At 38.3% G+C, this 20,814-nt stretch overlaps 4 protein-coding genes across 9 annotated transcripts; 3 read left to right on the top strand and 1 right to left on the bottom strand.

Annotated features, from left to right (window-relative positions):
- On the top strand, nucleotides 1–2,927 carry LOC122046518 (transcription factor PIF4-like). Of its 5 annotated transcripts, none has more exons than XM_042607274.1 (10): nucleotides 1–161; nucleotides 392–464; nucleotides 583–932; nucleotides 993–1,336; nucleotides 1,449–1,523; nucleotides 1,638–1,703; nucleotides 1,792–1,857; nucleotides 1,932–2,213; nucleotides 2,287–2,410; nucleotides 2,583–2,927. In XM_042607274.1, the coding sequence occupies exons 2-10, from the start codon at nucleotides 406–408 to the stop codon at nucleotides 2,585–2,587; spliced, it is 1,371 nt and encodes a 456-aa protein (XP_042463208.1). In that variant the 5' UTR covers nucleotides 1–161; nucleotides 392–405; the 3' UTR covers nucleotides 2,588–2,927. The 5 variants fall into 5 exon arrangements, with proteins under 5 accessions (XP_042463208.1, XP_042463223.1, XP_042463215.1 ...); XM_042607289.1 differs by having other exon boundaries at nucleotides 583–1,336; nucleotides 1,935–1,974; nucleotides 2,068–2,213; XM_042607281.1 differs by having other exon boundaries at nucleotides 583–1,336; nucleotides 1,932–1,974; nucleotides 2,068–2,213.
- Nucleotides 2,928–8,786: 5,859 nt separating this feature from the next.
- On the top strand, nucleotides 8,787–10,538 carry LOC122046498 (patatin-like protein 3). The gene is made up of 3 exons (XM_042607224.1): nucleotides 8,787–9,682; nucleotides 9,912–9,974; nucleotides 10,063–10,538. The coding sequence occupies exons 1-3, from the start codon at nucleotides 8,816–8,818 to the stop codon at nucleotides 10,363–10,365; spliced, it is 1,233 nt and encodes a 410-aa protein (XP_042463158.1). The 5' UTR covers nucleotides 8,787–8,815; the 3' UTR covers nucleotides 10,366–10,538.
- A 2,450-nt stretch (nucleotides 10,539–12,988) lies between these two features.
- LOC122046505 (protein LOL2-like) lies at nucleotides 12,989–18,300 on the top strand. 2 transcript variants are annotated; one of them, XM_042607236.1, is made up of 7 exons: nucleotides 12,989–13,159; nucleotides 13,639–13,785; nucleotides 15,083–15,196; nucleotides 17,441–17,550; nucleotides 17,694–17,768; nucleotides 17,854–17,925; nucleotides 17,990–18,300. In XM_042607236.1, the coding sequence occupies exons 2-7, from the start codon at nucleotides 13,677–13,679 to the stop codon at nucleotides 18,029–18,031; spliced, it is 522 nt and encodes a 173-aa protein (XP_042463170.1). In that variant the 5' UTR covers nucleotides 12,989–13,159; nucleotides 13,639–13,676; the 3' UTR covers nucleotides 18,032–18,300. The 2 variants fall into 2 exon arrangements, with proteins under 2 accessions (XP_042463170.1, XP_042463179.1); XM_042607245.1 differs by having other exon boundaries at nucleotides 13,631–13,785.
- A 520-nt stretch (nucleotides 18,301–18,820) lies between these two features.
- LOC121992869 (PAN domain-containing protein At5g03700-like) lies at nucleotides 18,821–20,290 on the bottom strand. Its single transcript, XM_042547480.1, has one exon. It carries the CDS (start codon nucleotides 20,288–20,290, stop codon nucleotides 18,821–18,823), a length of 1,470 nt encoding a protein of 489 aa, XP_042403414.1.
- Between the last annotated feature and the right edge of the window lie 524 nt (nucleotides 20,291–20,814).

Genomic DNA, 20,814 nt, shown 5'->3' with positions numbered 1-20,814 from the left:
GACAACACAATAAGTGTAACATGGCCGCATTGCTCATCTCCATCACAGACAGGCACAGCTTCTTCCCCACTGCATCACCACCATAAAAGGGATCACATCTTCCCAACAATCTTTTTCTAAAACAGTCGTGTTCTTCGTAGTTTAAAGTTTTAAAGAGCAAGGTGAGTGTTTCCATTTAAAATTCCTTTTTAAGAATCTTAATTTGCCTTTTTGTAGTGGAAGATTGATGTTCTCTGAGAAAAAATAGTTTGAATTCCATTTCATGCTGGTGCAACTTCTCCCTGCTCATCGAAATGTCCATTCAGATTCAATTATCAGACTTCTCACATGATTATATATTTTTTTTTCAGTGTCTTATAGAATTATGTTGATTTCTTCTTTGAATTTATAGATAAACTCGAAGCGATGAACCAATTTGATCCTGAATGGAAGTTAGAAGAGGATGGCTTCCCACATAATCTGGGGTGAGTGTTTGTTTTCCTCAATGCTTCTCTCTTGTTGCTATAAGTTGCATAGGTTGAAGTTAACTTTGACATGCATTAACCATGAACTTCCCTTCTTATTTCTATTGCGGTGGCGTAGGCAAAATACCGAACTTGTAGAATTACTATGGCAAGATGGGCACTTGGTTATGCACAGCCATAACAATCGCAAAATCTCCATGAGTGGCAGTGAGTTTAAACCAATTCAAGAACATGAGGAGGACTCCATGAACTTGATTCAAGACGAAGAGACTGTGTCATGGCTTCAAAATCCCGTGGAAAATTTGTCGGAAAAAGAATTCTGTCCAGAGTTCTTCTCCGAAATGGCAGATACCAACGCAATATGCCCGGAAAAGATAAACACGGCAGCTAGAGATGGAAATGGCTTTGCATCATCTGCTCCTGAGCATTCTGCCCAGCACGAGGGGAATATGCTGCCTCCTAAACCAGGTTATAAACAAGAGTCCTCCTGCAAAAATGGTAGTGGACTAAACTGTTTCCATTTTCCAGAGTTACTGAGACAAAAGTCAAGTGAGAAAGGATCCATTGGCCTGTCGACGGTAGGGAGTCAGATGTCTACAACTCCAATGACGGGAATTGGATCCAACACAGACGGAAGTAGTCAAATTCATGGACAGGGCGATCTTAGGAGTGTTGTTGTTGATACTGCAGAGGGGTCGAAGGATGTTGCTAGTAGTTGTTTTCAATCAGAAAGTGGGCAAAAACATTATCCTTCATCATCAGGAACATCTGGTTCTAGCTTTAAATGCCATACAGAAGTTCAGCATGCAAAGATCGATTGTAAAAAGAGGAAGAAGGGACTATATGTTGGTTATTTGGAAGATCAATGTAAGGTAAACCTTAACTAACTTAATTGTTCTTGCCTCACCCTTCATTGTAGTTACTTGCATGATTTCTGAGGAACAAGTTAAATTTTTAATGAGTCTTCAATCAAACGTTTGGCAGGATATAGAGGATTCATTTGATGCAAAGAAGCAACGCAGAAGCCGTGCTGCTGAAGTCCACAACCTATCTGAGAGAGTAAGGATTGAATCTTGATCGATGATGAACCACTGAAATGTATTAAAGTAGTCGTCTCTGTATATTTGTGATTTGCATGTACATTCCCCAGCCTTAGGTTTTGATTTCATGCAGAGAAGAAGAGATAGAATAAATGAGAAGATGAAGGCACTTCAAGAACTGATACCTCATAGCAATAAAGTATAATGTGCAAAATTAAAACTATATTCTAAAATACTTATGAATGTAAGATCTAATAGCTCTGTTCTTTATCATTCACATTTCTCAGACAGACAAGGCATCAATGTTAGATGATGCAATTGAATACATGAAGTCTCTCAAACTACAAATGCAGGTCTGGCAATGAAGTGTCTTTTAATTTCATACTTGATGATTGTATCGAGTAATCTACTTCTTAATACGCAACAGAAGATGTGGATAGGAAGTGGCATGGCACAGATGATGTTTCCAGGTGCTCAACAATATATGGCTCATGCTTCAGTTCTTTCAATGCATCATCCATTTCAACTGCCAACTGTTCCAGTAGCTCATCATCAATCTGTAGGGTTACCTACTGCCACAAACCAATCAATCTTTTGCTATCCACCAGCCTCGCATGCAGTAAATATGGGAAGCCTGATACAAACTGGTCATCCTCAACAATTTCAGGCCTCGTATCATGGCTTTCATCACCTTCAACCTCATTCACAGGTCTGTATCTTAGTCCTCACACTGCTTGACCTTTGTATCTTTTGTGATAGAAAACTGACATAATCAAATGCAGGAGATGAACATATGTGCTTTTGGACCCAACCTTGTGCAGCAAAGTCAGTTGGAGAATCAAAATCTCACTCAATGTGGCCCTGAACAAGGTCCTTGTGAGAAGAATACCAATGGCAGTAAATTTGGTAAGCATTCCACCAGCAGGAAAAAAAAAATACTCTAAATTTTAATTAGGTATTGTCGATTAGTATGAAAATTTGCAAATGAAACAAAAACAAACAAAAAACTCATTGATCTGCCTCCTCTTCCTCATATCATCACATCAGATATTGACAGTATTTTTCTTTAATGTATCAGGTTGATGAACAACTTCATTTCTGGTGGTTAGGATGATAAACAGCTTTCTATTTAGATAAAAAACACTGCTAGAACATTGATGCAGTTAATTTTGCTGTTCAAAAATAAACTGCATCATCAGATTTTGACATCGGTGACAAATCAAATTCAGAAATAGAAAGAGATTTTGATACATTTTGTCTTCAGTTGCTTCCTGGTAGTAGTTATGCAATATGTTGAAGCAAGCATCTCTCATGTGTCCAACAAATGCGTAAATTGGATATATCTTCATGTTAAGCTACAAATCTGTTCTTGTTGCAATGTGATGAAACCATGAATGATTCTTTCTTCAACTCAAAATATCAACGCCGTTGTTTAGTTCATTGAGAATGTCGAGACAATCTAAGTTTATTCATCAGTGAAATTCTACTTTCACAAGATGAAGTCATAAAAACTGCCATAACTTTCAACTTATAGTAAGCCAGAGGACTCCAAAGTTTAAATAATGGTTCTGCCTCATATCTTGTCTCCATTGACAGCTTACATATAGATTGAACAGTGTACACATTGACTTCGACTCCAAAAATGGTAGGGTCATGCGGTAAGCAGATAAGATCTCTGAGGATAAACAATAGGAGGAGGACAAGAGACTGAGAAGTTCCCCATAAAGAATATAATCATAGTTGGGATTTCTTCACTAAATTCTCTCTGCAAAATAACATTCTGTGATTTCCTTTTGTCTTTTATTGATGTTGGAACTACTTAGAAGAAGGCCACTGCTCATAGCTAATTGATTAAAATTATTTGTTCCTCCAATTGTGACTTTTAGCTTTCTATATCTTGATTTTCCATTAGATTATTTTTTACTTGGTCCTCCTTTGGGAAATCATAGAATATATAAAGTATATGAATTAAAAACACAGTTTGTGAGCTTGGGTCCTCGTATCATTTTGTTAATTGGAATCAGTATCTCCTTTGTCATTCTTAAACTTTGCTTGTTCTTCAACAATTTTGACCAAATTTACAGCCATCTGATCTGAATCACGTGATTAAAAACTAGTGCTATAGATCATACATCTATCAAACTCAAAATCAAATCCATGGAAGAAACCACAGCTTCTGTTAGGATGTATACTAAAAGTCTAACTTTTGGTATAAACATTTATCTAGAAATAAAAAATCACATTGGTCAAATGTCTACATTTATGATAAATGTAGTTGTTCAATTAATTTATATTGTAGATAACATGGTGTGTGGTATCACACACAGAGGATCATGTTATCAGTACCTTATAAATTATAAACAGTAGCTCACGACCAAGATGGAAAGGAATAAACCATTGGAAGGTCGTAGTGTAATTAGGTATTAGTTTATCTTAACTATATAATTACACTAGTACACTTAGAGTGTATTGAGTAGGATCATTAGAGGTCGTTTCTTTTATACTGACTTTATAAAGGAACAAAGACCTCAGTTATTATGGAAGTGTGTGCTCTTAATCCTAATATAATAACAAGCACATATATTTGATATTTATTTCTTTAATTTATCAATGGGTGAGATTTAGTTCGATAAATCAATAAGCCCGATAAGTTGGGAAATGATATCACTTATTGTGTGTGTTGTTGATTATAGAAGGAAACTGTGTCCTAGTGATCTAGGTTGAGAATGTCCCCAAGAGGAGCTCATAAGGATTATCATGTTATACCCTGCAGGTGGACTTAGTCCGACATGATGATAAGGTTGAGTGGTACTACTCTTGGACTAAGATATTAATTAAATGAGTTGTCAGTAACTCACTTAATTAGTGGACATTCGACATCTTAAACACAGGGAGACTAACACACTCATAATAAGAAGGAGCCCAAAATGTAATTTGAGATTGGTGCGGTAGTTCAATAATAGTTCTTTAGTGGAATGAATTATTATTGATGAAATTAAGTTGTGTGTTCGGGGCGAACACGGGAAGCTTAATTTCATCGGGAGACCAAAACCAATTCCTCCTCTCGGTCCCTATCGTAGCTCTTGTATATAGAGATTTATACCCACCACATACCCACCTTCTTACCCATCCAATGGGGTCGGCCAAGCTAGCTTGGAACCCAAGCTAGGGCCGACCAAGACCAAGTGGATGAGCCAAGTTGGTGGCCGACCAAAGCTTGGGTCCCAAGCTTAGGTGGTCGGCCACTAGAATATTAAAAAGGATTTTTATTAAAATTATTTATTATGTGGATATCATGGTTTTAAAAGAGAGTTTAAAAAATTTAAAATTTCTTTTTATAGCTTTCTACAAAAGATTAAGAGAAGAGATTAATCTCTTTCCTTATTTGTAGATTAAAAGGATGGTTTTAATTTTTGGTAAAAACTTTCCTTATTTGTAAATCATCCACATGTTTAAAAGAGAGTTTAAAATTTGAAAACTTTCCTTATTTGTTGATTAAAAGGTGGATTTTAAATTTTAAGAAAACTTTCCTTTTTAACCATGTTCATGATTTAAAAGAGATTTTAAAAATTAAATATTCTCTTTTATAAGTTTCTACAAAAGATTAAGAAAAGATTTGATATCTTTCCTTATTTGTAGATTAAAAGAGATTTTAATTTTTAGAGATAATTTTCTTTTTATCCACATGTTTAAAATAAAGATTTTAATTTATAAAATTTTCTTTTTACTAACCATGAAGGATTAAAATTATTGGAGAAATTTTTATAAATTTCTGGAGACAAATTAGGAAGTTTTAATTAATTAAAACTCTCCTTGTTTATAGCTTGTGGTGGCCGACCATATGAATTGAGAAAATAAAATTGATTTTTAATTAATTAAATTTTCCTTTTCATGGCAAAAGAATTAAGGAAGTTTTTATTAAAATTTCCTTATTTGCCAAGACCAAGGATTATAAAAGAGGGGGTAGAGGTGCCTTCATGGGTGAACGACTCTATTCTATTTTCTCCCTCTTTTCTTCCTTGGTGTGGCCGGCCCTTCTCCTTTTCTCTCTTCGTCTTGTGTGGCCGAAATCCTTTATCTCTTGGAGCTTGGAGGAGGTGGCCGGATCTAGCTTGAGGAAGAAGGAGAGAAAGCTTGTATCCCTTGGAGCTTGGTTGGTGAAAAAAGTTCTTCATCCTTTAGAAGATATGCTTGGCCGAAACTTGAAGGAAGGTAGAAGAAGGTACCTTGATGGTTCTCATCTCGGAAGATCATTGCCCACACAATGTCCGAGGTTAGAAGAGGAATACGGTAGAAGACCTAGAGGTTTTTGCTTGCAAAAGAAAAGGTACACTAGTATTTAATTTCCGCATCATACTAGTTTTATTTCTTTGTAAAAATACCAAATACAAGAGGCGTGCGATTCTAGTATTTCGAATTAGTTTTCGATGTTGTGTTCTTTTGTTTTCTTTTCGAACTTGTGCTTCGATTGTTCTTTTTGGTTAACTTAGAGTTATTTAAGGAAATTAAATATTAGCTTTTCTTAAAAGGCTTTGTCTAGGCGGTGGTGGTTGCTCCCATATCTAAGAAGGTCATGTGCCTCGCCATGCAGTCCTGGAAGCTAATTTTGGAAATTAATATTTAATGGAATTAATAACCTAGGTGATTTGGATCAAATGTGTTAAGTTCCGCAGGAGATCCAAGTCTAAACCTAAATAACAAATAAGTTAAACTTAGGATCAAACGTGTAAAGTTTCGCAGGTGATCCAAGTTTAATTTAAAAGAACACATGGTAACTAGAAAAAGGTTCATACCTTTGTATAAAATTTTTGTACAATGAAATCGTTAAACTTTCCGAGTAGCAACCAAAAGCTTCAAGATTGACTCTACAAAGATTTGTCAAATGACTGAAAATATTCAGACCCAAGTGAATTGAAATAGTCAAACCACTATTTTTAAAATAATCATATAACCAGTTAAGGCAACTACTATAAAATTATCAAAAGAAGATCATATATATCCAAGTAAGAATATTCCAATAACCATCATACATTAATTCACAAAGCTTTGCTTTCTTTGAGGACATGGAGCTTTCAAGGCAAGCAATTCTCATGATACTGATGATAATTAAAAGATTTTTTTTTTCAAAGAAAAAGAAGGGAAAAAATTGAAAAGAGAAAAGATATAGGCCCAAAACAAGGAATTGATGCCAACACTTAAAGGTGTAAAATAAAGAAGAATGAAATGGAATCTTCAAGCATTCAAGGTCATGATCTGAATTTTCTATGGAAAGTTATGAAAGCAGAGGATCTGAACATCTACCAATAATCATTATTTACATTGACAAAATGCTATCTTCAGTTTATGTGTTCCATTTCACTTTCAATCAACCTAAACTGAACATTCTTTACCTCAAACCTCAATCAATATCAGAGGACCGCATCAAATTCAATTGATGCTTGTTCTTGAAAAAGAGTATTTGTTGACAAGGGTAAGGTTGTATGAACTAAATATCATTCTCATGAATGCAAATTTTTATACTGTATTTTAAAGTTTACGTGTGCATAGTTTTTTATTATATATGATTAAGTACACATTATGCTGTCACTATTAAGTACACATTCTTATTTCAGCCACTATGTTGTACAAGTAATTCAAATGAACATAATAGACTGTAGACACATTGTATGAAGTACCATTCCATTAAAGAGACATGATCACAAAAGCATTAATGCAAGTGGTCACAAACTGATTACAAGCACTATGGTAAGTGGCCACAAAGTAAGTGGTACATGCATGCATTTTTAGTGACCACCATTTTCTTACCTTATTTCTCAAGAAAACTACACAACTATCTAGTTATATAGTTAATACAGTTACTGGACCTCAACCCTCATGATTTGTATCAGGACCAGCTATGCCTATATATGGGGATTTAAGTTCTATATAGCTAAGTAAATAGGATCTTTCAGCTTTACTATACGAACTCTATTAATACGTGACATTACAGAAACTGAAGAGGAAAACTTAATTTGATGCCATATATCAAACACATCAGTTCCTGAATTTTGTTTCCCTGTACTTTTGGCAAGTGTGATCAAGAACATAATTGTGAGCTTTAGTTTAAGTTGATCTCTGTCTCTTTGCTTGCCATGAGTGCAGAGGAATTAATCCCTTCATCGCCTATTTAAGTGCACAAGTAATGCCCCATACCAAGCCTTTGCGTGGAAGAGCAGCCAAGTTTTTATTGATTGCAAAAGAACAATTAAATTGCATGCTCTTCCATCATGAGAGCAAGGACACAGCTTCTTGCTCATACAAGCAATTAAATTAAAGCATGAATGAAACAATTAAAGACACTTTTTTTAAAAAAACTAGGAGAGGAATAAAGTGGTTGCCTCTCTTTTTTTTGTTTCTAAACACTCAACAAAAAAACTCGTTATATCCTAACTCAGGTGAATGATTGGGATAACAAGAATCGTGTAGAAGTATAAATTTTTGTTATTTATAAGGCTATTTTAATGGTGTGCTTCACAAAAGACGAGAAATGAGAACTAATTTAATTCCATCCATGTGTTTAATGTTTTTGTTATTTATAAGGCAAAATGTAATGGTGAGTTTTATTGGAAAATACTCGTGTCCGATTTTAATAGATTTTCAAAAAAAAAATTCATATCGACGTCACGATAGGATATCCAAATTGTCACTCAGACACTCATGATTCAAATTCTAACTATAACATATTTATAGGAATTTTTTCTTTAAATGAAGGTATAATCAAATAATAATGTTGAATTTCTAGGTTCATGGTCGCGTGCATTTCTTGATTTATTCTGATGTCGATGAAAAATTTCCATGGATCAAGTCCATCACCGGGATAGTCATTATTGCCGGTAAATCAGCATTATTGTCAATGGGTGCACGCGGCACTTCGAGGTAAGGACACGTCGCCTATCCTGGTTGGCGATCAGATCTTGTCTCCTCGTCTCCGGACACTTTCCTCCCATCGACACATCTCTACCGTCCGATCTCCAATCGGCTCGTCTCGCCGAGTCCGTCGGTGGCCGAACCATCCGCACGTGCACGAGACCATGCCGACTGCTCGCCGTGTCGCCCGCCACAGATCGACCTCCCACCTTCGCGCCACCTTCCGCGACGCACAACGACTGTTCGATTTGCATCGTACGGCCCGCACGGTGCCAGATCCGCCAGGCGGGGCTATCCGGCGGAGGATGGTGGCGCCTCTAACGTGCGCGCCCCTCTCTATTTAAGCGGCAAACGAACGCGGGTCTCCGCCATCCCCAATTCGAGCTGCTTGCGGCTGTGACTCTAATGGCATTCATCGACGCCGACAAGCTGAGCTATGAGATCTTTTCCTTCCTCGAGAGCAAGTTCCTCTTCGCCTCCTCCACCGCCGCATCACTGGAGAAGTCCGGTGGCTCTGGTGGAAGGATTCGCGTCCTGTCCATCGACGGCGGAGACCGCCCCTCCGACGTCCTCCTCGCAGCCGCCGCCCTCGATCGGCTCGAATCTTCCCTCCGCCGCCATACAGGCGAGCCATCCGCCCGAGTTGCCGACCTCTTCGACGTCGCTGCCGGATCGGGCGCCGGAGGCGTCCTCGCCGCCATGCTCTTCACGAGGGGTCACGACGGACTCCCTCTCTTCTCGGCCGCCGACGCGCTCCGCCTCCTAGTGTCCGAGAGCCGCCGCCGTCGCGGCCGCGGCTTCGCCTCCTCCCGCGGCGGCCTCTTCCGCGGGGTCTTCCGCCGGCCGGGCGGCTTCTTCCGCCGTGTGTTCGGGGACGCGACCCTGAGGGACGCCATCAAGCCGATACTGATCCCGTGCTACGACCTTGCGACGGGGGCGCCATTCCTCTTCTCGCGGACCGACGCCGTGGAGGCGGACGGGTTCGACTTCCGGATGTGGGAGGCGTGCGCCGCCACCTGCGCTGACTCTGCCCCAGTCGAGATGCAGTCCGTGGACGGACGGACGCGGGTGGCAGCGGTCGGCGGCGGAGTCGCTATGGCCAATCCTACCGCCGCCGCCATCACGCACGTTCTGCACAACAAGAAGGAGTTCCCTTTCGCCGGTGGAATGGCGGACCTCCTCGTAGTTTCGCTCGGCACCGCCCCTACTGAACCCTCCCCAATCGGAGCGGCGGAGCTCCTCAGGATCGCCGCCGAGGGCGTCGCCGACATGGTACGGACAAGATCAAATCGTAGCCGTTAAATTCTCAAATAGTTTAAGCGATCGTATAATTGGACGGGCAGGATTGACCTATAATCCAGGCAACCGAACCACGGTGGAATACCTGCGAATAACAAATAAATAACAAATTTAATTCAAAATAAAATATCTCGAATAATTAAAATACGTCAATATATTATTATCTTATCACGAAAAATAATTTTTTCAATCAATTAAGCAGGTGGATCAAGCTGTGGCCATGGCATTCGGACACTGCAGGGCAAATAATTACATTCGCATCCAGGTACATTTCGTACTTCTAATTTAGTAATTTCAAATTCCTCTAATTATGCCCTCGTAGTTAATCTTCTAGCTAATCCAATTTCTTCTAGGCCAATAATTTAATGTCCGGAAATTGCACGCCGGCGAACTTCATGCGAACGGCCGAAGACATTATTCTCTCACAGAGAAATGTGGAATCATTGCTCTTCAGAGGAAAAAAGCTCTCCGAGCAGAGCAACGCCGACAAGCTCGACCGCTTCGGGATCGAGTTGATGATGGAAGAGGAGAGGAGGAAGAAGAGCCCGATCCCGGTTGTGGTGATCAAGCAAGCGATGACACCTCGGACATCGTCGGCGACCACCATCACCACCACCGTCGCCACCACTGCCACGACGATGTCACCGGTCCACTGAAAGAGTGTACTCTTGATGAATTAGCTAGTTCTTAGAAGTGCATGCATGTTCCATGTTATTGCTATGGAACTTTTTTTTTTTTTGAGTTTATTTGGAGAGAATTGACAAGCATGGGAGACGAAATCAAGTTTGGTGTTTGTCTAATTATTAGCGTGGCCATTGTCTAATTAATGTTACTTCAATGAGCAATATCATTTCACTACTCCATTAATTACCTACGTGAAATCAAAAGCTATAGTTAAAGAACATAGTCAGCTGCCTCACATGTGGCCATGCCTCCCTTGAGATCTTAAATGCTCAATGAGTAAGTATTAAATTCACTACTAGGTGCATGAAAGATCAATTTTAGTTTCAATAGTCTAACAAAGATTTTATACTTAAAAAATACCATCAGAAAAGAGTTTTTTCTTCACTCGGAGGAAGAAGCTTCTTCCAAGAAGCTACCTTTCGGTCGAATCTGATGATCTTAGATTCCACAGCTCATGACCTAAATCCAACAGGTAGGCCATGCAATCTTTCTCTCTCTGTTCATATTTATTTATTTATTTACGTGTTTATGTTTTAATAAATACATATAACTTGATACATTGATAATTAACCTTCAACTTGACCAACAACAACAGCTCATTCATTTTGGCATCACATTCACTGTCAGATTATAGAAACAGTTTTTAAAAGAAAATAAATATCAGATCTCTCGTGTATTTGGATGAGTACAAGTGAGTGTTCTGATACTGTAAGCTGTAATATTAATTTTTGCTGTATAAAATAATTCAAGCACATCTCTCGTGGGCGCTACAACTGATTGATTATTGAATTACCTTTTTTTTTTCACCATACAAAAAACGAGATCAGATTATATCTCAAGGATATCTTGCACATCACGAGGATACTGTACACATCTTAAAGATGTCATGATGCCTTAAGATGTAATCTGGTCCGTCCGATCGGCAAGGGACACGAGGACAGAGAAATTTGAGGACAGAAGATTTGATCTGACAATAAACATGGATTTCTTCATAGTAAATAACTGCTAGATTGAGTAATTAACTGCTGTTTTTTTAGAGTGAATAAGACAAGGATGCATTGCTGCTCATCACATGGATTAGTGTGGCTCAGACCTAGTAAATGATAATTAATTAACCTATAATTACTTACCTGCTGCCATTGATGATGCGTATATCTTGGAAGCAGGAACCCTTAATCAGTGATGTTAATTATGCTTAATCAAAAGTGGTTTAATTAATCTGAATAATCTATATATAAAAAATTCTGCAGGTTGCTGAAGAACTTTCTTGGTAACTGCAATCAACGATATTATTTTTTTCTGAAACAAAATACCAAGTGTGTGATCCCACGTGCAAGGACAGAACCCTAATTGTGCATGGGGCTATAAAAAGTCGGGTTCATCCGAGCCGAGTCAAATGAATATTAAGCTTATTTAATAGAGTAATCAAATTAAATTGAGTTTAAAATGAACTAAGTCTTTAAAATTATTGTTCGACCTAACTTAGTTTATTTTTTATGAGCTTTAGATTGTTTGAAGTTTGACTTGAATTTGATTTGTTTAGATGTTATCGAACTTTCAATTCCAGCTTAGCTTAAACTTAGTTTAAATTTAGTTCGTTTAAATATTATCGAGCTCTCAATTTAAGTTTATTTTATTGTTTAAAATTTTTACTTATTTAATTAGTTATTGAGTTTAATAATTTAAACTTATTTATTCATTTTTTTATTTAGCATATTGATAAGAGTTTTATTGATAAACATGATTTGTAAATATTGTTCATGAACATTGTTCATAAATATTAATGAATTGAACACATATGTGTTCATATTTGTTTGTTTAATTTAATCCTCCTTAGTGTTAGCCCTAGAATAGGTTGACGGGGGCGCTGGAGATATAATTGCCTTTTGTCACTTTGTTTGTTTAATTTAATGAACTGTTCAAACCTATTTATTTAATTGATCTTGTCTATATATTGAATGAATAAAAAATAAGCTCTTATTAAATTCAACATTAAATTTATTGATCAACGTCTAATTCATTTCTAACGTTAAAATTTCTTTAGAGCAACATATTGAAGTTCGAATAGCAAATAAAGAATAAGGGCGTCATTGGAGGGCCTAGCAAAGGGATGGGCTGGGCTTGTTGGAGACTATCAATTTTAAGGCCCAGCCCATTTCAACAATTGGCTCTACTATTTTATCAATCCGGCCCTTTATTGCTTATTTGCTTCCACAAAATATTTTTTTAAATATTTTAATAATAAAAAAAATAAGGATGTTGTCTTTATTTTACCCTTAAATTAATCATCAATATTTTAAAATTATTTAGAATAATTTTAACGAGGATTAGAGTTACTTTTGACCAAAACTATTATTATATTACCACATCAATATGATAAAAAGAACATTTTTAGATGAAAAATTATTTAAGAATTGTACCTAAAGTGTTTTGATTTCCAAACCCATAAATATTTTAAAGACAAGAAAAACTAACACGAGATTTGCAAACCTATAATTAAAATAAGTGAAAAATAAGGGGGCAAACTAGAAGTTCTCCCGTTTTAATGTGATTAACCTTTCCGTATAAATTCACATACCCATTTTTCCTTCCGTCGCCACGCTATCTGTCATTCTACCTCGACGCGGACAGAAACAGAAGACGAGAAAGGGTGAGAAATCTGCTCCCGGCTTCGTTTCCGTCAACGGATCCTGATCCATTTCTCCCACCAAAGGATACGAGGACACAGCTGCTTCGTTGATTGCTCCATCCGTCGTCGAGGCAAAGGTACCTCGATGATTCGTCTTCTTTGTCTTGATCATTCCCTTTTTAGGTATCTTCGATTTCGATGTTTAGGTACCTTTTCCTTTGCCCTGTTATTTGCCGTTGTTGCTTGTTTGGGTGCGATCCTTCCGGATTTGCTGTCAATCTGTGACTCAGGCAACCCTGCTGTTCGATTAGCTTCTTGTATTCTTAATCGGATGTTTATATGTAGATATTTGCACTTTTTTTGTTCGAACTTTATTCTTCTAAAGATTGTATCTATGTGTCTAGCCGTTGATCGCAATGCCTATTTTTCTACAGTTGGGGAAATATATCGATGATTAAACATTTGTTGTTTTTCTTGACCTTTTTCGTCCATTAGACATGGACAATGTTATCTCGGTTCTTATCTGGCGTATTTTTTTATGATTTTTTTTTTATTGTTAGTGTACAATCTTTTTTATTGATTGATTTCGTATTGTTATGCATCTTGAGAATCGTAGGATCAGCAGCCAATTGTCGTAATAGACACGATTCAGCTATGCAGAGCCAAATTGTTTGCTGCGGATGCAGGAGTGTCCTTCTTTACCCAAGGGGATCGATGGAGGTGCGTTGTGCGATATGCAGCACAGTCACCCGAGCTGCTCCAGGTACCCCATTTACGTTTTTTTATTTAAGTTATTATCATATCATAGAAATCTGGTTGTGGCAAAAGAAAAAAAAAAGTTATGCTTCCAACCTGATACCATTACGACAAACATTTAGTTGCTTTTCTTTTCAGCCATGCGTTTCAGTATCAAGTGGCAACAGTAATTAATAAACTATATTACTGTCTAACATACAAGTAGACATAGTTTTTGTCTAAAATAAATTGACTTATAAAATCTGTTGTGAACAACTATCAAGTAATGCTTATGCTTGGATGATTTTGTTTTGTTTCTATAGCCTCTCATGTACTATGTAGTTTAAATTTTCAATGTGAATAACCTATGAGTCACTTATGTACTTAGCAAACTAGTTAGTTTAATATAATTTACTTACACTAAAAATATAGGCACCCAAGGAAATTCAACTTTTTGGGTATACTATCCCTCCTCCCCCTCTATTCTCTTACCAACCTATGAGATGCAAGAGGATTTGATATCTGGGTTTGCATTTTTCTCCTATCATTTGATAGTTGAATACTTTTGGCCTCAATAGTTCTGGTCAACTGTCTTGTAACAACATCTCAACGGGTTCTTTGACAGAGTCATATCCATTCAATTTCCATGTTAATTTGGCTCTGTGATATTCAATTATTCATCAGAACACATTAATGGTGTTGATTACTGATAGTAGTGAATTGAGTTTCAAGTCATTTCACTGTCTCATAATGCCTTTCTAAGAGCTTTTAAATCTCATAAGGGTGAGAAACTGGGCCTTTTTAAGGAAAGGACATCTGTTTTTGTTGCCAGTCAGGCATGAATATTAGGCTACTTCTTGCCTATTCAACATTATACAGTTTAGAATTGACATGATGCCCTTGTGGGTGCAGAGGGCTATGCATTTATGCTCTATAACCAACAATTATTGTCTCAGCGGTTTCATCTTTTTGTCTAACCAGGATTGCTTAGGGGGTGTTTGGTTTGTTTGTATTTTCGTTTTCATTTTCAGAAAACCGCATTTTTCCGTTTTTTGAAAAATGACTTTTCCGCATTTTTTGTTTTCTTAGAAAACACTCTCTCTTTTTTTAGAAAACAACGTGAAAAATCAAACCAAATGCATTTTTCATTTTCTCAAAAAATGGAAATAGAAAATAACGTAGAAAATACAAACCAAACGCTCCCTTAGATACTTGTTATTGCATTATATGTTAAATTGAGGTACTACTGTTCCTCTTAACTTAAGCGGATAATTTTTCTTTTTATCGTTTTAGTTATATAGGCAAGTCTAATATGTACTTCACAGGAATGGATATGGCTCAATTATTATGTTGTGGCTGTCGAACAATGTTAATGTATGCTCGTGGCGCAACAAGTGTAAGGTGTTCCTGCTGTAACACAATCAATCACACTATATCAGGTATCTATTACTTTATTTGTAGTTGATTTTCCCTTCTTCTTGGTTAGTTAACTTTAACATCACTTTCTAGTGATTTACAACAATTATTTAAGATATGCACTATCTTCTTAAACGTGCATTGAGATAATAAAATTGCTTCTATGACAAATGCAGATACCGACAAAAAATAAAAAACAGTCCTCCATGACATCTTTTGCGAGGAGTTACTACATGTTTTTGTGAGACCTCCATAATTTTCCATTTATACAATGAAATGTTCAAGAGTTATAGAGTCACTTGTATCAGAGGTTGGTAACTTAATCATCCGTGATAATAATTGGAGAAAAGGAAGTCCATCTCTCACACAACCAAAATTGAGGAACTCTTTTCCTCAGCTCTTGTCCTCTGAATGTTATTTAAGAATGTCAGAAAATCGTTGGGATTTGGGAAGGAACCTCCCTTTTTAAGTCCAGTTCTTTAGACATTCAATTAGTATAGCTTTTCTTTAACATGATATTTCAACTGCTGCTAATTTTTTTAAGTCAATTTTTTACCCTCATGGACAGGGGATGGAATTTATAATAATAAACAATGATTATATATAAAGCGTCAGAGTTGATAGTTATAAGTTATACGAGTGTTTGTATAAATTGAATCCTGCTTGGAGTATTTAGCTATCAGGAATAATGAGGGAGTTCTATATGCATTTCAATATTTCATATAATACAACTATATTCCCTTAACATTGTAGTAGAGTGAGTCTTCTCGTAGATTTAATGTTTTTCCCATTGTTTCCAAAAAAGGTCAACTCTATTCCAGTCAGATGAGTTGGATCGTGATCAGCTGGGGCACATGACTTTCTCATTGAAATTCATGACATGCTCAAAATCTACCTGGCTGAAAATAAACTTCATATTGAGAGAATACTATTTAATTGGCATGAAATTTGGTCAAATTTTGTTACAATCAGCTAATCAATATATTTCTTCCCTAGTGTAGAGAAATATAATGTTTAAATGTGGGAGTAAACATGTCTACTAGTTAATTCCACCCAGCATCGGCTTGTTGCCCTTCATTTGAATCCCATGCTACTATGCAATATCTGTACCTTGAAATGATGCAACACACAAGACAAAACAGCATCCAGAGATTAATGTGGAAGAGAGAGATATGAACATGAGATCCAAGAGCAGTGGCAAGTTGGTATCTGTGTTGATTAGAGAGAGGGAGCAACTTGATTTAAGGAAAAATTAATAATCAAGTCTAACTTATGAAGCACTGAGGTATATTATAAAACAATAAGCTGTGAACTATCATATAAAACACAATAATTAACAATAAATAAAGAAATATGAATATGAATGAAAATGAAAATGAAAACTAATAATAAGCTGTATAAGTTGTTGGATAGAAGAAAAAAAGCATCCATAAATTCAAATATCCTTATTGTACAACTATTTTGTAAATCTGATACTAGATCTAATATCTTGTAATACTTAAATAATGATAATATTTTGAAAAAAAAAATGTTATCAGTATTGAGAATGACACCGTAACAATCAAAATAAACTATTTTAAATTGCTAATCAAATATTTAGGTATCTTAGTTCAAAATTATTAAATGTTTATACGGGAAAAAGAAACAAATGTATAATATTAGCATTTCTAAAATATCATTGTGAAGGCCCATGCACTGTTATATGGAAAAAACATGCAACATATATTTAATATTATTATTTAGTAATTTTGTAATATAATAATTATGATTTATGAAGGTCCATTCACTTTAGTCACCTCTCGACCTCTCCAGTCTTCTTGCAGCTTATGTTGTCAAGATGCTCTACCAAGCCAAGCACATTATCTCCCAAGATGAGCTGTTTGTCATCCATGGTATGAGCTAGTTGATAGGGTCCCGTCCCAGGCACTGATTACCCAAATGATCTTGTGCTCTTCACAGAACCTGCGAGTTTATTTAATTAACAGATAAATTACATTTATAAATGACACTTGGACTGACAGCTTTCAAGCATCAATGCTAACTCATAAATTACACGCAATACTAATTTGGAGAATCAACTGACTACTAAGTGAAACCATATACGAAGCATCGGCATGCTCACTCATGATTCTTCAATCCTTACTACACACATTACTATGGTTGCTACAATTGATTCTAGTATGTGAACCGTAGTGAGTAGAAATTTTGTTTTATGGTGACGTTTTGATTGATTTTGAATCTGCTTTCCTATATCTTGTTAAATGCAGCAAATCAAGTTTCTCATGTGAACTGTGGCAATTGTCGTACAACACTGATGTACCCATATGGAGCGTCATCTGTCAAATGTGCAATTTGCCATTACATTACTAATGTTGGGGTATAATTTGAGTATAACTTCTTTTTTTTTTTTCCTTTCATCCTATTTCATCATCTTAGCCGATCTCACCTACTAGGATAAGGCTTAGTTGTTGTTGCGTCCTATTTTCATTACCTTTTCTGACAATCATTGTGTTATTCAAGATGCCAAATATGAGAATTCCTGCCCCTGAAGCACCAAGGCCCAATGAGACTGCACCTATCCGGCCATCAACATCAGTTGTGTATTCGGCTTTCTAACTCTCTTAACTTTCACTATTTCATATAATTCTTTTATTTATTCATTTTATTGTGGTTTCCGTAGCATTCTTCTCGAGTTCCAAATACAACAGTTGTGGTTGAAAATCCCATGACAGTGGACGAAAGTGGAAAACTGGTAAGCCTTGATCTGTGTTCTCTACGAAGTTTAAAGATCATTAAAAAAATTTAGATCTGTGCAGGTGAGCAATGTTGTTGTTGGAGTCACTACGGGGAAGAAATAAGATTGGACTTGTTGTGTAGAACAATTATGTGTTTATACTTTTGTTGCGTAAAAAGAATGGAGTTTCGCCATCAAAGAACTCAGATTTTTTTTATTGATTGTGATGCATTGTTTGTAAAAATTCAACAGTCTACCCGTCTATAGTGTTCGATCTCAATGGTGAATGTTCCTGGGTGGTGCGTAATGTGCATACCTAATTATTTACGGCAGGGTGTAGAATTCTTGATAATTCCATGTGTATGCTTTGATGATGAGCCATTATTATCTTAATATTGTTCTCTTAACTTCTTTTTTATGACAGCCGGTGGAACTTGATCAGGTTTCTCTAGCATCGGCGTTATCTGATTCATGTTTTTTTTTCCTTATCCTCTCCTTTATCTTCATTGAACTTAATAGATCGAGTTCTCTTTTCATTGTCCATGATGAATGATATCACCGTGAAGACATAATGAAAACAAAATATAGTTGATAAGAGAATTCAGATACGTGTCATTCCATGTCTGGCGCCACATGTTCTTCCTTGATCGTCGGCATCTTCCCTGCTCTACCTCATCTTCTTCACTCTCGTTCTAGCTTGCGATAGAGTTGACTCGGTTCCTCTTTTGTTCTTGATACTCATATTTTTACTTGTGTTTTACTTGATCATATTTTTCTTGATGTTTTTTTTTTTTTGTGTAGATTGCAGCGTTCAAGAAAGAGGCTGAACATTTCGGAGCATTGTGATTTTACCATTGATCATGGATGATGGACCACTATGCTATAATGATTAAAACAAGAGCAATCTGGGAGTTTACGAGAGCTCGATTGATCGAAACGAAGCTGAATTGAGGTCTTTGTAAGGCCCCGGCGCTAGCCCTTCCACCATCCCATTCACTCTCGCCGTCAGTCGCTGTCGCTGCCTCTGAACAAAGTAAGCAATAACGGCCGCCGCCGCTCCAGCCAACACCATGCCGCACACTGCCAGCAACGCCACCTTTACCACCACCCTCCCGCCGCCGCCGCCGCCTCCTCCGCTGGTGGACCTGACCTTGAAGTACCCTTCCCTACTCTGGTCCGCCTCCATCAAACTTTGTATCGGGTAGTCCAACCAGTAGCAGTAGCCCGAAGCGTTGTTGTAGATCGCGCCCCAGCAACTGCAGTTCTGCTCGCAAGAACCCTCGCACTCCTCCAAAGACGCCACCTTTTCGCGCGCCGCCAGCTCTTTGTGCGCCAAGTCAACGCCTTTCCTCCTCAAGATCCCGAACTCGTTATTTGCGGCGTCGCAGAAGTCGCCGGAGGCAGCTGGGAGACACCCTCCCTCCGCCTCCCTGGCGTCGTCGAGGCAGCGGCATCCGCCGGAGTTGCCACAGAGCCCGTAGGCGCCGCAGGATGCAGGGATCTCGCAGCGGTCGGCGATGGCCTCGAGGTCCCTGACCCAGATCGTGCCGTTCCAGTAGTAATCTCGGAGGTTGCCGTCGGATTCTAGGGTTAAGCGGCGGAGCCCACGGATTCCTCGATTGAAGCTGCTGAATGGGAGCACGTCGACAGGGGCGGAGTCCGTTTGATACATCCCCAAAAAACCCTCTCCCACCCGCGCGTAAATCGCTCCTCCGCCGGCGACAATCTCCGCCTTCGCTTCCATGGCCGCGTGCTTCCAATATATTACCGGCGGCACGCCTCCGGGAAACTCCATATAAAGGGCGACGTAACTCTCCGCCACCCTCATCGAGAAGCGCTGATCTATAGACTTAACAACGGCGGCAGAGGTAAAGTTCTGACCTTGAACCAGCGTATCCGCTGGAAAATTGAAGCTTTCCCAGAGCACCACCACGGCGCCCCCCGCCGCCAGCTTCTGGACTTGAAGGTTGGACGAATCGAGGAGCACGAGGCGCTCGCCGGCGTCGACCGCGGGAGTCGACCAGAGAATCCCCCTTTCCGAATCCGACAAGACGAGGCTCCCGTTGAAGGATAAGGAAACATCGGCTCTCCAGCCGAGGGGTCGCGCCAGGGTGGCGCGCCAGAGAGCGGTAGAGGAGGGGAGGTGGAGGACGGCGAGGTCGAGCAAGGAGGAGTCGCCGTCTCCACCCCGAAGGAAGCCGAGGGAGAAGACGCCGGTGGGGTCGGCGAGCAGGGGCTGGAATTGGGAGTAGGAAGTGTCGTGGGCGACGGAGAAGCCTCTGTGAATCTCATGGCCGACGGAAGAAGCTGCAACGGTGGTGCTCAAGTAAACAAGAAGAAAGATTGGAGTCGGAAAAGGAAGCACCTTTACCGCGGCCGCCATGGCAGAGACCTCCTTCACTGCAACTCTGCCTTTGCTGCGCAGAGGAAGCTTAGGTCACAAAACCAACTGGTTTCATCCATTAATTATTGGCAACAGCCGATTAATAATTATTGGATATGCAATCAAAGACGATCCTTTTAAATTTACTCCTCGAAACAAAAGAAAAGCTGATGCCTGATCAAAGAGACGAGCACTATGGAGAAATAAGAGCCGTTTTTTGTTTGTTTCTGCTGAACGTTTATTTATGAGTGCAATATTTTGACTTTACGGCGTGCGGATGGATTTGACCTTAGGCTTTCTCTCGAAGTTGACAAGTTAATTGGTGTATCTAAATTAAAATTAGACCATTTTTCTCTCCGTTTTTTTAAAACAAATTCCTTTTTTAGAAAGAAATATTAGATTTCTCTACGTTGACTTTCGAGTTTGTTTAATATCTGCAGTTGGATGGCCGTAGATATTTGATAGTGGCTGCTGCGTTTACCACCGTGCAGAGAGAAAAAGTATAAACTTAAAAAAAAAAAATA

The sequence above is a fragment of the Zingiber officinale genome, chromosome 1B, assembly GCF_018446385.1.
Source record: "Zingiber officinale cultivar Zhangliang chromosome 1B, Zo_v1.1, whole genome shotgun sequence".
NCBI lineage: Eukaryota > Viridiplantae > Streptophyta > Magnoliopsida > Zingiberales > Zingiberaceae > Zingiber > Zingiber officinale.
The sequence above is the reverse complement of the archived record's forward strand: the minus strand, read 5'-3'. Positions and strand labels throughout refer to the sequence as shown.